This window comes from Phyllobates terribilis, unplaced genomic scaffold (assembly GCF_046119375.1).
Source record: "Phyllobates terribilis strain yellow unplaced genomic scaffold, ASM4611937v1 Scaffold_1__5_contigs__length_1240528914, whole genome shotgun sequence".
Lineage (NCBI taxonomy): Eukaryota > Metazoa > Chordata > Amphibia > Anura > Dendrobatidae > Phyllobates > Phyllobates terribilis.
The window spans coordinates 898,863,242-898,879,979 of NW_027362761.1; the positions used below are offsets into that span (position 1 = coordinate 898,863,242).

Below are 16,738 nucleotides of genomic sequence, written 5' to 3' on the forward strand. Positions count from 1 at the left end.
ATGGATGGGGTAAAAGGAATGAGGGAGCTTTTCAATTAACTCACAATTCCTTAAAAAAAGGTTTTTGAAACTGGATTTTGTAAACCGGACCACCCCTATAGCATCTTGTAGTATCATTCAGAGCACCAGACCTAACAACATGGAGATTCCCCATGTACGTTTTTAGGTGTAGTCTTCCATTATACACTTATACTCAAAATTATTAAAAAAAAGAAATGTAAATGAACCAATACAGTCAGTCATGTATGTTTTATTGTAACCTCAAGAAGTTAACAAAAGAATCCAGTTTATTTTAAAAAATTTCAAGCATGAAAAATGATCTCTACTGCATAAAAAATGAATATTTATTCTTTCTCACGTAGTTCTTCAATGGGTAATTTCAGCTGTATTGGACTTCTCAGCCGCCTTAGGCTTTCCTCAGTCTAGAAGAAAAGGGAAAGGGTCTTGTTAGACACTTACTGTATCACCTAAAATGTGGCTGATCTGAGCATAACCTGAAGCTGCCGGGGGACAGTGCGGAGTACAGCAGAGTGCGGAGTACAGCAGAGTGCGGAGGACAGCCCTAGGACAGTCCTAATCATACTATAGAATCGAGCACACAAAGGCTTCCTTATATTAAACCACAACGTCAATGTCGTTAAAATATGGTAGGAAATGTGATAAGCCCTGATCACCACCATTCTTATGTCCGTCAAGACAGAAAAAATGTTTGATGAGTAAGAAACGGAGTCAAAAATCTAAGGTTACGACTGAGAACCAGTGAAATCAATGGCGATGCGGGAAACAAGTGCACTCACTCGGCTGTCCTTGTTGTTTCCATTCAATTGGGCCATTGAAAATGATTGTCAGGTTCAGCTCTTACCGTCGTTACCATTCACATTCATTTCTATAGCCAGGATCCATATTAATCTTGCTTTCTGGCGGAGATTTAGGCCAGGGTTAAAATTAGTGCCACTGATTGATTTTAACTATTAAGTGGCAGCTGCAGTCCACCCAATTGCATATAACACAATGTATTGCTTTGGACTACAGCTGTTGCTGAATAGTAAATGGTAATCTGCCTGCAGGTTTTTGCTATGTAATCTGATAGAACCATAATGTGGGAACAGAGAGCCTAGTAAGTGACACATCACTGTAATCAGGGTGTGTTTTGCGGTTTCAATACAATCAATACAATCAATGTTTTAACCAGCAGAAAATTATCAGTCCAAGTCCAGGACAAGCTGCCTGGTGCCTCCTAGTCCAATCACACCCCAGTACTCAGTCAATATACAATGTACACAGAGAGCGGTGTTGTGGGCAGGTTATACACAGCTCAACTTCTCAACTGTGCTGGAACTGCAGCCGAGAAAACAGACTATCATAACTGCTGTACCCAGTAAATGATGTGATACATTGCTGGAATCAGGGTCTCTGTCCCTACCTCATGCTTCTGTCCGATTACGTAGCAAAAACCTGCTGATGGATTCCCTTTCAAATCAATCAGTAGCGTTACAAAAAGTCATAGCATAACTTAGGCTTATGGGTTATACACATATGAATCCTTACAGTATGTTTAGCTAATAGAATGGATTAAAAGGCAATAGCAACCAGCACCAACGTTTCTAAGAAAATACCGAATGTAACTGAAAAGTGGCCTGGATTTTATTGGCTGCGCCTCCCTCTGCAATGATTCTGGCAGGGTATAAAATAGATGTGAAACCTGCAGTAAAACGTTACTGATCCAGAACATAAAATAATATTTGTTACATAAATATAATACAAACCTCTGCAAACTCATGTTTCAACTTGTTGTACTTCTCAATATCAAATTTCTGCACTTTGGCTTTTTTGTAGAAGACATGCAGGAATTGCCGGTCACTGACTTCTGGATAAACATAGTCCTGCAACAGAGACGTATATTAAGGACACAGTCAATCATGACACTAATTCTCTGGTAATTGGAAAGTCACAAGTTGGAAAGTTTTCCCACATTCCCTCATATTTAGATGACAGTACACAGCCTCGTACACTGTAGATTGGAATGGAACTTCTTACAAGGTGTCTTTTGCCTTCTTATGCTTCTCACTGAACTCCCTTCTAGATTTATTTAGAAGGGTCAGGGGTGTGCATTAAAGAAGTTGTCCACTACTTTATATGAACCCCCTAATGTATCCCCCCGGGGCTCAGAAGTGTTTTTGTAAATACCTTGCGGTACCTTTTCTGCCTCTGAGAGGCGCTATCGCTGGCCGCTCAGAGGCATCATGTGACCCGTCACTGATGTCACGTCAAGTGAGGAGTGACATCAGTGACGCGCTCCCCGCGGTGGACGCTGGGTTGTGGGCGGGGTTACCCCGTGCGTCACACCAGCATCCACCGCGCGTTTTCCCAGTGAATGAGGAGAAGGAGAGCGCGCGGTGGATGCTGGGTAACCCCGCCCACAACCCAGCAGCCACCGGTGGAACGCGGAAGAGGGGTGGGACCCTTGGTTGCAGCCTGACTTGTCGTGACGTCAGAGCCGGCTGCAGCCGGGGGGGGTCACATGATGCCTGTGACCGGCCAGTGATAGCGCAGCTCACAGGCAGAAAAGGCGCCACAAGGTATTTAGAGAAACACTTATGGGACCTAGGGGAATACATTGGGGGATCATATAAAGTAGTGGACAACCCCTTTAAGCTAGGGGTGTCTGTATTTAGGGGACATGGCCTGGGTTCTCCATTAGCCTATGGGACTTGGAAGAACGTGTACTATAGTAATTCAAATGCCGAAAAAAAATAAACATTTTGCGCCACTTTCGAATTCTTCCTGCTGTCCCTGCTCAAAAATTGGCAGGTTTAATGGAAATAAAACATCACAAAGTCAGAAGAGAATAATATTATCGCATATAACTAATGAGATATTAGCAGTACTGTTACAGGAAGGTTTTCAATACTAGTATTACAACGAAGAAATTATTTTAGGAAGAACTTTTCAAATAAATAATTATTCATTAGGTAGCACTATAAAAGGGATATACTATAGGCCTTAATATTTGGCTTGTACTTTGGGTCAGGATACTATATGTAAACCAAAATCAGGAGGGGAACCTACAGAGATAAATAGTACAATGGAAAGAATAACAGATTTGAGGCCACTCCAAATTACAAAAACTAATGAAATACTGACATGTGAATAGGGTCATATTCAAAAGTAAAATATACTTGACTCACCAGTTTGGTTAGAAGGAAGTAGGCGTAGAAAGAAATGGCACTTCCATACGTGATGAAGTAAGTAACAGGTTCCATGATATCCCAAGAGTAGACCCACCAGGTCAACCAGGCCAGAGCCCCACCCTGCGTAGATAGCAATGCTAACCCAACCCACTTGAGACGTGTAGTTCTGGCCTCCGCTAAAGCCATTATATTCTTTTTCATCTAGAAGAAAGTCGATTGAAACAAGGATCAGTGGTTGATAACATAACTCATACAGGGGTCTGTGGTTTCGATACGATTAGGCTAGTTTTTTTCTTTTTCAGCTACACAGCAGAAAAATCAGAAATTGGTAAAATTAGTGCAGGTTCCTGAAGTCACAAGTATGAGAACAAACATTTAGAGTACTGTTCTTAGAAGTATGCTCAGATGAATTCACCGGGAATACAGTGGTTTAGCATGTCTGATGTTTATTGATCCTTTACAATAGCAGTAAGACTTTATATTTGCACTAACATGACCGAAAAGGCCAATAAAAAAGAATTGTATTGTTTACATTGTATTGTAAAAAATTTTAAAGAAAAGATTGATAAGTACCCTGTTTTTTACATGCATTACTACTAATTATCTTCTATTCATTGGTTTTATGCTAGGATGTATTTCATTGATAAGGAGTAGTGAATTGTATGGTCTTTTAAGATGAAATAATATCATACTGCTAAGCATAGATTTTTTTGTTTTATTAATAAAGACCAGATAAAGATACAAATCACAAAAAAATAGATGTTTAATTTTCTGAAGAAAGTAATTTTCGATTTTCTGCACTTGAGTATAAAGGGAGTCTATATTGCCTGAGTTGCTGTTAAAGGGAATCTGTCAGCAGGTTTTTGCTACATAATCTGAAGACAGCAGGAGATAGAGGCTGAAACACAGAATTCAGGGATGTCTGCCTGCTGTTTACTAACTATGAAGGATTTATCACTAAAAGATTAACATTGCCTGACTACACTAGTCCGGCAATGCCCCCTTCTGTGATAAGCAGCTCACTGTCTATGGACATTGTATATACAGAACCTGGTGTGGGCGGGGCTAGCTTTCTCAGCTCAGCTTCACTCTACACCTAAGAGCTCTGATTGTGTCAGAACGGCTGCACCCAGTAAACTAAGTGATACATCAATGGGTTCAGCTTCTCTTTGTCTAGTTCATGCTGCTCTCAGATGAGATAGCAAAAACCTGCTGACAGATTCCCTTTAAAAGCATCCATATTTTCTTTACAAGCAATAAACTAGAGAGCACTTATTGAAAGTTTTCAAGGAATGCCATGTGGCTTCTGCAGAGGTCACTCTATAGTAAGGGGGAGAGGCGAGCTGTAATAATCATCTATTGAGAATGAAGGATCCTGTGTTATCTATAGACTTCCATTGTAAGGCCACGGCCCCACTATCAGTATCTGGTCAGTATTTTTTCTCAGGAGTGGGAGCCAAAACCAGGAGTGGGTGATAAATGCAGAATTGGTGACTTGTTGCTATTATACATTTTCTCTGATTGTTCCTCACCTGGTTTTGGCTCCCACTCCTGAGAAAAAATACTGACCGAATACTGACCAAATACTGATAGTGGGGCCGTGGCCTAACACTGAAATACTGAAAAGTGATCTGTACAGAACAGGAAATGTCAGCTTATTAAGAGACATAGGCCTGATTCGAATTCTGGTGTTTATGCCAGAGAACTAGTGTTAAAGTCATGTGAAAAGTCTCTAAAATTTTGCACAGCGCAGAGTTGCACATAAAAATTTAGACTCTTAGCGTTTTTATGCCAAAATAAGTAGAGCTGGGGAGGAGCTGGGGAAGGATGAGTTGGGCCTTGCCCGCCCATCAAACTCCACAAAAGTGGTGGCATTACTAACGCTAGAAATGATATTACAGTCCTTGACACCGGGAGGTGAAAGCCACTGATAAGATGCACCGAATTCAATAAGCAGTGAGCGCTTCTTAATGAATTCGGCTCATCATCTTCTCACACACCCCTTATTAAGACTGGCATACAAAACACCAGTCTTACTGCATAGGGGTCTTAGTGGATTGAGTGAAAACGGAGTGCTTTCAGGATGCTTTTTTTTTTTTTTTCCAGAAATAGAAAGTTAAAAGAATATTAAAAAAACAGCACAAAAATATTTACCATTATTATCTTACAATATATTCCCTTAAAACATGTTGCTTTATGACCATCGGAAAACTGTTACGTTTAGGTTGGAGACATTTACTGACCTCCTCTAGTGGCTGCAGCTCTTCCTTCAAGTCCTCCAACTTCTGGATGAACTTTTGCTCTTTCCGGAGCAGATATTCATCATAACAGAAAACAGTATGCAAGTCATGAACCATGCATTTAGTTGCATCCAGTTGTTCAGAGCACTCAGTCTGAAGATTTTCTAAAAGGACAAGGGCAAAAACGATTTTGTAAAATAAAAATATATTAATAAGTAATATTATCTATATGTCTTGTAGCTGTTGTGTATCAACATATATCTTTTTTTCTTCTAGTGTCTCAAGATGATACACAACAGCTACAACACATTTGGAATGAAAAACAGTTGTAAGGATTCCCTCCGCAGCCAATTTTAGTTTTTATGCTTTCATTTTTTCCTCCACTTCTTTCTTGAGCCATAACTTTTATTTTCTCATCCACATAGCCATATGATGGCTTATTTCATGCAGGATGAGTTGTAATTTTGAATGACGCCATTGACTGTATGATTTAATGTACAGAAAAATTGGTAAACAATTCCAAATGTGAGAAAATAATGTAATTCTGCCATTTTTTGAGGGGTTTTGTTTTTACAGCGTACGCACAGTCTGTGGTAAAAGTTATCCTGAATTATGATTCTCCAGGTCGGAACGATCATGACGAACCAAAACTTTTTATTATTTAAGTGGAAAAAAAAAAGTAAAAAAAAAATAGGTTTGTGTTGCTAATTTTCCTGTCACATTGTATTTTTCCATTGATTGAGCTTGTTTTTTTGTGTGATGAACTGGTTTATTGATAGCATTTTTAAACCTTTTTTTTGCTTTTTATAATTTATGATTTTGATCTATTTTTCTTGCATTTTTCTTTGTGACCAAAAAAGGATTTCTGGCTTCTTTTTTTTTCTCATTGCAGATGGGTTTAATTAATTTTATATTTTGATAGATCAGACTTTTATGAATGCGGTGATATCAAATATGTATTTTTTTTGTGATTTTTTCAGTTTTTTATTTTGAATGGGGGTAATTTGAACTTTTATATATTTATATTTTTAACAACTTTTTTTTAATTCTTACTTTATTGTTTTAGACCATATAGGGTACTAGAACCTGTGATCGCCCGATTGCTTATACTACATACTGTAATACCACAGTACTGCAGTATAAGTGTAAATCTCGGTGTCTTTTGAAGCTCAGCACGTAGCTGAACTTCAGAGGAGTACCAAGATGGTGGCAACAGGGGACTTCAGAAGGCCCAGCTGCCATAGTTAGAGACAGATGCCAACTATTTAATCTAACTGGTATCTGCCACGTATGGAGAGAGCTCAACTCCTGAGGCCCTCCACATGGGATCACGTACATGATATTGCATTAAGAGTTTATTCCACAATGGATATTTATGAACTATCCACAGTATATAGCTAGGAAATGCTATACTGGATGCCTCCACACAGGGACCCCAATAATCACTAGAATGGGGGCCCCAAGCCCTCATTGCATGATTGCAGTAAAGAGGAGCTTGAATGGAGCAGTGATTGAGCAGGAGTAGTGAAGCTATATTAAAAGTCTATGGGAATGCTCCATTTGCTTTTCTCTATGGATACTGAATAGAGCGGCAAGTATATATTAAGAAATGTGTACTAAATGTTTAGTTACTGCATCACTTACCCATGGGAGGTGGACTGACGTGATGTGTTGATTTGTTTAGAACTAGCTGGAAGTCATTCTTTAGTAAGACATTCATCAGTGTTGAAGAGGAGAACTTTGTTCCATCTATTGAAGAAGGTTGATGCAATATTTAGGAGTAGTAACACAAAAAAAACATAATATATTAAAGACACCACTTAAGGGTATACTCAGATGGCACATATATTCCAGAAGGGGATTCACAAGAGAAATTACAGAAAATCCACTGCAAAATCCACTTATGTTATACAAAGGGTGAAATCTGCAGCAAAAGTTTGCAATAAATCAGCCAAATTTGGATAAACCAAAAATAGATAAAAGAAGCTTCAATCTAATTTTTAGACAAGCAGATACTTCATAAACGTTCCTAGAATATATGTGTCGGCACGTATATATTGTATCTCATGAAAACAGGTGTTATCAGTAAGCCAATACCTATGAGCAGGGCAGGTTTCTGCTAGAATGCATGGAAAGCAGACATGGAGAAACAACATCGGCTGGACAAGCCCAGCAGGTCTCAGAGATACCAGAATATACAACCACTGTCTGGTGGAGCCCACTTATTAACACATACAATACTGTTTGAATTGACATATTGGACTGGAATGTGGATTTTCTCCTAAGACTACAACTTTACTGGTAACTACACTATTATTTATTTATTCAACGGCCTTCGGCTCATCTCGAGCCATGGCATCTTGCTGGATGAACGCTCTGTAGGAAAATTGATCTTATGCAAGCCTACATAGCTTCACAAGGGTCTTCTCCACCATTATCTTGATAGTATCAAGCCATCGGGTTGCTGTTCTTCCTCTTCACCTTCTTCCTTCTATTCTTCCAACCATGATGTCCTTCTCCAGTGATTGCTCTATTCATATGATGTGCTCTAAGAGGTGGCAATATGAATCAGACCAATGTCAACCATAACGGAGACTGGTTGACCAATTAATATTTATGGAGGTGCTCCGACTTTTCAGATTTCTGGGGAAAAGAGGATCTAGCATGTAAAGCCCTCCCCAACCCTTATTCACCCTCATACACATTACATGGCTGTAGGCCAAAGATAGTTTGGCCAATGGACATCTTGGCTGTCTTTCTCGTAAACAGGAGCGCTTCTCCAGCAGAACGTTTATGTGTTCTCTATGGGGGAGCCACTGCCAGACATGTCTGGAAGCAGCTTATCTCACATGCCAGATCCTTATCTCCTCTATCATCGGAATGGTGCCCCTATACATATTAAACTGTCATTTGAACATGTCATTATCAGCGGGTTTGGCCGACATTAATTAATCTAAAATATATAGATGGGCTTTAAACTACCCACCCCCCCTTGCCTCTATCAAGAGCACATGCACACTCGACTCAGACAAGCATGCATGTGTATGGGGGATAGTCGAGGGGATTAGCTATTCCACAACGATCTAAGGTGCATGGCAGTTTTAGTTGGCCACTGCTTTAATTCTATAAATATCATGCAAGCAATGATGAATTTCCCACTTTGAGGAGACAGGCATTGAAATATGCACCAGAGTTCGGAAGAGCTTAAGTGTTGTGAGCAGTTCCTTACAAAGCTTACCACCGCAATGCGCTGACTGCGCTCCAGCATGAGTGGAGCAAATCTAGACAAGCAGTTGCGAGTAGCAAAAACATCAATGCCACTTAACATCCAGGCTTGGACTGGCCCACAGGAGAATCCCCCGGTGGGCCCCTGTGCAGGAGTGGGCCACCAACCTCTTATATGATCAGTAATTGGCACAATACACTTGATTCACTATGTACATAGACGTAGGCAGCAGCTTATTCATTTACCAATCTACCCAGTTCATTGTTATATAAATCTGTGATTGAGGATAATGTCATATTTCCATGTAGCAGAAACGTGGGGCCCTATAGTTGGTTAGTGGTGGGCCCTTAGCACCCCAGTCCGATACTGCTAACATCCCAAGCCTCACCAAAGAGAAGCAGTTCTGCCATCAGATTAGACGTGAGCTAATTAATTGTTTGACCAAATATAGCAGGGCAAATTTTAAGTTGATCATTTTTATTGGTCTGCGAGTGATGGTATAATATCCAAATGGACCATGGCAGGAAGGAAAAAAAAAAAAAAAAAAAAAAGAGTCCCCCACCCCTGATATAGGGTCACAGATGTAAAAAGACCATATTCAACTTATAACAAACAGGAAGTATGCTTTACTAGATTATGATCAATACTCTGTTCTTCATATAGTCCTAGCTCCAATCTGAATAAATGGAAAATAAATAACTTAATAAATATCCAAATGACCCTAGGCAGAAAAACGGTTCCCCACTCCCGTTCTAGAGGTTTATAACACAACCCATTTTGAATCCCACAATTAACATAACATCAAGTTAATAAAGCGAAAGACCTCTATATTTTATTTCATGGGAAATAACATTATTATAACAAACAACTCAATAAAAAGTGGTGACCTGTTGATATGGCAGCTAGCTTGTCGATTCCTTGGTCCTCCTTTTGGATGTCCTTTAAAAACTGTCCCACGGTTGTGGTCATGGGCTTGATGGTAAACTGGCAGCGTTCATTTCGAGATGGTAGTGTGAGAGTGACAACAGGGAGGCCATGATTGTATTGAACGGTCACATCTAAAAGTAAAATAAAATAAGAAAATCTAAAAGGGGTTGTCCATTAGATTGATACTGATGACTTATCATTACATTTGTGATGAATATCACATCAGTGGTGGTCTGATACTGCAATACTATAGGAACTGTTGTGCAGTACCCAGGAGCAGCCACTGATCAGTGTATGGAGCTGCTGTGCTCCAATCCATACACTGATAATAGCTAATCAATGGGGGGGTCCTGGGTGTCAGACACCCACAGTCCACAGTTCAGATACGGATAACCTTTCCTTTAGTAAGATCATCGATATTCAATGTAGTGGGCAACCCCTTTAAATTTGACAATTCTTGATTAAATGGCTAGACATAGTGCTCAAGTATACATAATCATGTCTCTCACTATTACAGAAGTATTCAGGTACTATATTCGAGAAAGGGAGAACGGTATGGCACCATTGTACAAAAAAAGTTGTCACCGTCATCCCGGCCTTAAGACTGGCAATTATGCCCACTTATCCTGTATTAAAGGGGCATGATGCATACCTGCAGAAGGCAGGGTGGCAGACAACAGATCATGAAACAAACAGAAATAAAAAATAACTTAATAGAAAAAGCAAGCCTTCTTTTACAGACAAATTATTTTTTAATCTCATAAAAGTGCATTCATAAATCTTACAATTTATTGATAGAAATATCTTCTAAAATGCTGGAAGGGATGAGATATGCTATGATAAGCAAGCAATGCCGTTTATAATACATTTTTGTGCAGTTCCAGCCCACTAAACATTACGACCTATCTTGTGCAGTATAAGTAACTTACCACTAGAGGGCGATTGTGTGCTGTATAAAATCCCAGTGAACAGAGGCAACCTATGTCTCACATGTCTAGCCTACAAAACAATAAGAAAGAGGAAATTACTTACTAGAAAATACAACCGGCATCACTTTTCAAGCAAAGAAAATTATGAGAATTTATCAGACCGTCTTCACATAGCACTGCAATGTTTGATGAAGCTGGGAGCAGCATATGAAGTGTAGGTTGCAGAAAACAGTTCTGAGTAGGTTCGCCTATGTCAGATGTTTTATAGTCTAGCATGCCATAACTGATGACAAAGTTGTGCACTGATCCAGCGACATAGCCAAGCACTACACGGCCGCATACAACATTGTAAGTCCAGCAGCTATTTCAGAGACATCTGCTATTGCATTGGATGCCAAAAAGGCCACAAAAACTGTCCGCATAGGAAACTACTGTCATCAGTTTACCACCATGGGTTTTTAATGGAGCCCACATATAACAGGTCAGAGCTGTTTTGTTAGCACGATACATATTAGGCAGATGGTTTTAAAGGGGGTTACCAAATCCTTTTTTTTTCAAAAAATAAATCCAAAACAGTCAAATGACTCAAAAAAAAAAGAAGAAAAGACGCCTGCAGTGGTAGGTCCATCTCATTCAAAGCTACTTTCTGCTGCTGCCAGTCAACCAGCAGACCAGGCAGCTATGGAACTGTCAAATCTTTGTTTACATTGTCAAACCCAACCACCCCATGGTGACCCAGCGGGTCAGGATGTGCCGAGCCAACTCCACACAGGGCAGGCACCGCTGGGTGAAAGAAAGGGGAGGAAAAATGAAAACTCAATGACAAAAACTGGCTGTGTATGAAAGAAATGACCCATTGTTTAAGTTAGGTGTTTCTATTAAAATATTACATATAATATTATACATATATATACACACACACACACATACATACAGTGCCGGCAAAAAAAAACTTTACATATAAAATCCACATCATAATTTCACTTTTTAAAAGTGTACACAATGGGAGAGATAATAAAAAACTGTCTAATATTAAAGCTGGCTTTGTTGCAAATATCAACCAATCAACGCTCAATTTTCACTTCTCTGATAAAGCGAAAGCTGAACTCTGATTGGTTATGTGCAGCTCAGCCAGTTTTGCTATTAGGCAGTCTTTTATTATCTCCCTCAGTTTTTTATTATCTCCCACAATGGGTCGAAAGAAGCTTAAAATGGAAGAGAAATCCCGTGCCTTGACTCTGCTCGAGAAGGGGGATTCGGTGATTGCTGTAGCTAGAGATCTGGGAGTATCAAGAGAAGCAATTTATCAACTGAAGCGGTCGGCAGCATCATTACCTCCTGGGATGGTACCGCAGTGGAAGTCAGGCTCTGGCGCACCTAAGAAGACTTCACCAAGGACTGATAAACTTCTGAAGCGTGAAGTGATGTCACATCCTTCTATAACTGCCGTTGAACGAAAAAACAAGTACCCTATGCTCCTCCAGAACATCGCAACTAGGACTATTCGTCACCGCCTGCAGAAGGACCTGGGTCTACCAAGTTGCTGTGCAGCAAAGACGCCCCTGCTCACAGCAGCAATGAAGAAGAAAAGGCTTGCCTTTTGTAAGAAATATCAAGATTGGACATCTGAAGAGTGGAAGAAAGTGATGTTTAGTGATGAGAGCACTTTCAGGCTGGTCAGAGGAGGCTCAAAGGTTGTGCGTCGTCCGAGTACCGTGTCACGGTATGACCCAAAATATACAGTTAAGACTGTTAAACACCCTGACAGTGTGATGGTATGGGGTGCATTAACTGGAAGCATGGGCAGGGCAGGTTTGTACTTCCTTCCCAAGAATGTAACTATGAAAGCAAGCAACTATATTACTGTTTTGGAAGAACACATGCTTACTTTTGGGGTCATACATCAGTGTGATTACTTTATGCATGATGGAGCCCCTGTCCACAAAGCCAAGGGCGTGAGAAAGTTTCTCAGTGACCATAACATTAACATTTTAGAGTGGACAGGTAATTCCCCTGACCTTAACCCCATAGAAAATGCCTGGAATTTAATGAAAAACAAGGTTCAAGAGACATGACCCAGCAACATCAAAAATCTAAAGGAGGTGCTGAAGACACTGTGGGTAAACATGGACTCCACATACTTAGCCATCCTTGATTAATCCATGCCTAAACGACTGCAGATGGTGATAAAATGTAAGGGTGACATGACAAAATACTAATTGTAATAAAATATCCACAATAAAACACTTGAATCCACTTGAATATTAAGCTTTTGTGGTTTCATTGAACTTGTAAAGATTTTTTTTGCCGGCACTGACTGTATGTATGTATGTATGTATGTATGTATGTATGTATATACACACATATATACATATACACAGTACAGACCAAAAGTTTGGACACACCTTCTCATTTAAAGATTTTTCTGTATTTTCAGGACTATGAAAATTGTACATTCACACTGAAGGCATCAAAACTATGAATTAACACATGTGGAATTATATACTTAACAAAAAAGTGTGAAACAACTGAAAATATGTCTTATATTCTAGGTTCTTTAAAGTAGCCACCTTTTGCTTTGGTGACTGCTTTGCACACTCTTGGCATTCTCTTGATGAGCTTCAAGAGGTAGTCACCGGAAATGGTTTTCACTTCACAGGTGTGCCCTGTCAGGTTTAATAAGTGGGATTTCTTGCCTTATAAATGGGGTTGGGACCATCAGTTGTGTTGTGCAGAAGTCTGGTGGATACACAGCTGATAGTCATACTGAATAGACTGTTAGAATTGGTATTATGGCAAGAAAAAAGCAGCTAAGTAAAGAAAAACGAGTGGCCATCATTACTTTAAGAAATGAAGGTCAGTCAGTCCGAAAAATTGGGCAAACTTTGAAAGTGTCCCCAAGTGCAGTTGCAAAAACCATCAAGCGCTACAAAGGAACTGGCTCACATGAGGACCGCCCCAGGAAAGGAAGACCAAGAGTCACCTCTGCTTCTGAGGATAAGTTTATCCGAGTCACCAGCCTCAGAAATCGCAGGTTAACAGCAGCTCAGATTAGAGACCAGTTCAATGCCACACAGAGTTCTAGCAGCAGACACATCTCTACAACATCAGTTAAGAGGAGACTTTGTACAGCAGGCCTTCATGGTAAAATAGCTGCTAGGAAACCACTGCTAAGGACAGGCAACAAGCAGAAGAGACTTGTTTGGGCTAAAGAACACAAGGAATGGGCATTAGACCAGTGGAAATCTGTGCTTTGGTCTGATGAGTCCAAATTTGAGATCTTTGGTTCCAACCACCGTGTCTTTGTGCGATGCAGAAAAGGTGAACGGATGGACTCTACATGCCTGGATCCCACCGTGAAGCATGGAGGAGGAGGTGTGATGGTGTGGGGTGCTTTTCTGTTGACACTGTTGGGGATTTATTCAAAATTGAAGGCATACTGAACCAGCATGGCTACCACAGCATCTTGCAGCAGCATGCTATTCCATCCGGTTTGCGTTTAGTTGGACCATCATTTATTTTTCAACAGGACAATGACCCCAAACACACCTCCAGGCAGTGTAAGGGCTATTTGACCAAGAGGGAGAGTGATGGGGTGCTACGCCAGATGACCTGGCCTCCACAGTCACCAGACCTGAACCCAATCGAGATGGTTTGGGGTGAGCTGGACCGCAGAGTGAAGGCAAAAGGGCCAACAAGTGCTAAGCATCTCTGGGAACTCCTTCAAGATTGTTGGAAGACCATTTCCGGTGACTACCTCTTGAAGCTCATCAAGAGAATGCCAAGAGTGTGCAAAGCAGTCATCAAAGTAAAAGGTGGCTACTTTGAAGAACCTAGAATATAAGACATATTTTCAGTTGTTTCACACTTTTTTGTTAAGTATATAATTCCACATGTGTTAATTCATAGTTTTGATGCCATCAGTGTGAATGTACAATTTTCATAGTCATGAAAATACAGAAAAATCTTCAAATGAGAAGGTGTGTCCAAAGTTTTGGTCTGTACTATATATATATATATATATATATATATATATATATATATATATATATATATATATATGTGTGTATGTATGTATGTATGTATGTATGTATATATGTATGTATATATATATGTACACATACATACAGATACACACATTTGTAAATGGATATTTTTTTTAGATCACAATCCACACATGCATATATACTGGTCACAGCGGCTATTTTAAAACTTTTACTACATGTTCTTTACAGATGACATTTCAGCAGTCTCATTATCATCATAGGCAGGATTACAGTAACAGGCAACACCTCTATACACAACTAATAACAAAGGATTCACCATTCGCAATAGAAGATAATCACAACTGGCCCTAACCTTCACAATCACCTTTGCATCAGCTCACTAGATTTGAATATATAAAATATGGGGTGTAAGGGTTAACGCTTCTACTTGTGGAGGGGCAAGTTGGCATAGGGAGGCCATGCAATGCTCCTCTGTGAATGTGAATATACAAGCAGCCTCTTCAAAGAGGAAGACAGCAGGAATACTAGTGCCACCTATTGGAAGTAGTAGTCCTAAAAGTCAATACTGAACCTTTAAAAAGCCATATGACTTCAGATAGAGTTTTGGTTTCTTTTCTTGAAGGCTCTTTAAATGGTCGATACTGACTTTTAGGATTGCTACTTCCATTAGGTGGCACCAGAGTTCCCGTCGTCTTCTTTTCTGCAATACATAACATAGAGTCTAAGGCTATGTGCCCAAGATGCAGAAATGAAGCAGAAAATTTCTGCAGCATTTCTGCATCTCCCTGGCAGAAAAAACGCATGCAGATTGTGCATGCGTTTTTCCTGCAGAATACATGCGGGTTCACATGCGTTTCCGCATGCAGATTGACAAGCGCTTTCCAGGCGATAGCATCACTTGGAAAGTGCTTGACAACTAGGTCACACTGTATAAATCCATGCAAACAGCATGGATTTATACAGTGTGAACCGTAAAAATTAAAACAAATCAAGCTATGCTCACCCCCGAGGCCCCGGCGTGGCTGCAGCGCTCGTTCCTGTCTGGTTCCTGGATGCCGGCATATCGCGAGACAGAGCGGTGAAGGGCCTGCGGTCACATGACTGTGACGTCACCGCAGGTCCTCAAGCGATGCCGGCATTCAGAGAGAAGCCGCCGGACAGGTGAATATAAACTTTGTTATTTTATTCTTTTTTTTACAGGTACAATGGTACCCAGGTCTGGATGAGAGTCTCCTCTCCTCCAGAACTGGGTACCATCCGCACATAGAGACGCATAGAAGCCGCTTGTACAAATGTACAGTCGCGGTTTCTATACGTCTCAATGCAAGTCAATGGCGGCCATTCCGCTGCGCTTCCGCAAAATTAAATGACATGCTGCGGATTTTTGTACGCAGCATAAACGCTGCAGAAAAATCCGCAGCATGTGCATAGAACATGCGGAATCCCCTTGGGGACCATGGGGTGCGGATTACCTAGCATTTCACAAGCGTTTCCGCTGCGGAAATTCCGCAGCATAAACGCTTGAAAAACGCTACATGGGCACTCAGCCTGAGTCTATCTATTGCTGCTAATGTACATGTGGACTTCCTAAAAGAACAGGAAGTATGAGTGACTAGTATGAAAATTGTAACGTTTCTAATTTATTTATTTTTTTTTAAATAAAGATAGCGATCTGAAAAAAAAAAACAATTACAAAAAAATATGTAAACAATTTCATACTTTGTAAGGTTGAAGGTAGACTTAAAAGGGGGTATTCCCATCTCAAAAATACTATTCCAATATTTAGAATGTGTAACAATAATATTAGCAAATACCCCCATTAGAAATGTAATATAGTTCTTCTGATTCGCTATGTCACTTACCCCATGTGCAGTAGCTTAGGTTTCCACTAACTGTCACTATATGAGTGGTTGTAACCATGGATATCTAAGCTAATGCAATGCCCAGCACATGGGGTAAGCGACATAGTAAAATCAGAAGAACTATGCTACATTTCTAATTGGAGGTATTTGCTAATATTGTTACACCTACTACCTATTGGGATAGGATTTTGGAGATGGGAATACCCCTTTAAGTCCATCGAGTTCAACCTATAGCCTTAGGCCACGGCCCCACTATCAGTATTCGGTCAGTATTTTATCTCAGGAGTGGGAGCCAAAACCAGGTGAGGAACAATCAGAGAAAAGGTCTAATAGAAACAAGTCACCAATTCTGCATT

The 16,738-nt window shown here is 40.2% G+C and overlaps 1 protein-coding gene across 1 annotated transcript in view; it reads right to left on the reverse strand.

Annotated features, from left to right (window-relative positions):
• Positions 1 to 234: 234 nt before the first annotated feature.
• Positions 235 to 16,738, reverse strand: part of MCUB (mitochondrial calcium uniporter dominant negative subunit beta) — a 107,825-nt gene continuing 91,321 nt past the window's right edge. Inside the window, exons 2-8 of the mRNA XM_073655510.1 lie at positions 10,514 to 10,583; positions 9,545 to 9,715; positions 7,076 to 7,180; positions 5,435 to 5,595; positions 3,189 to 3,392; positions 1,767 to 1,883; positions 235 to 422 (exon numbers count right to left, since the gene is read on the reverse strand). Of these exons, the coding sequence (XP_073511611.1) occupies positions 345 to 422; positions 1,767 to 1,883; positions 3,189 to 3,392; positions 5,435 to 5,595; positions 7,076 to 7,180; positions 9,545 to 9,715; positions 10,514 to 10,583 (906 nt within the window). The 3' untranslated portion in view covers positions 235 to 344. The remainder of the gene's footprint in view (positions 423 to 1,766; positions 1,884 to 3,188; positions 3,393 to 5,434; positions 5,596 to 7,075; positions 7,181 to 9,544; positions 9,716 to 10,513; positions 10,584 to 16,738) is intronic.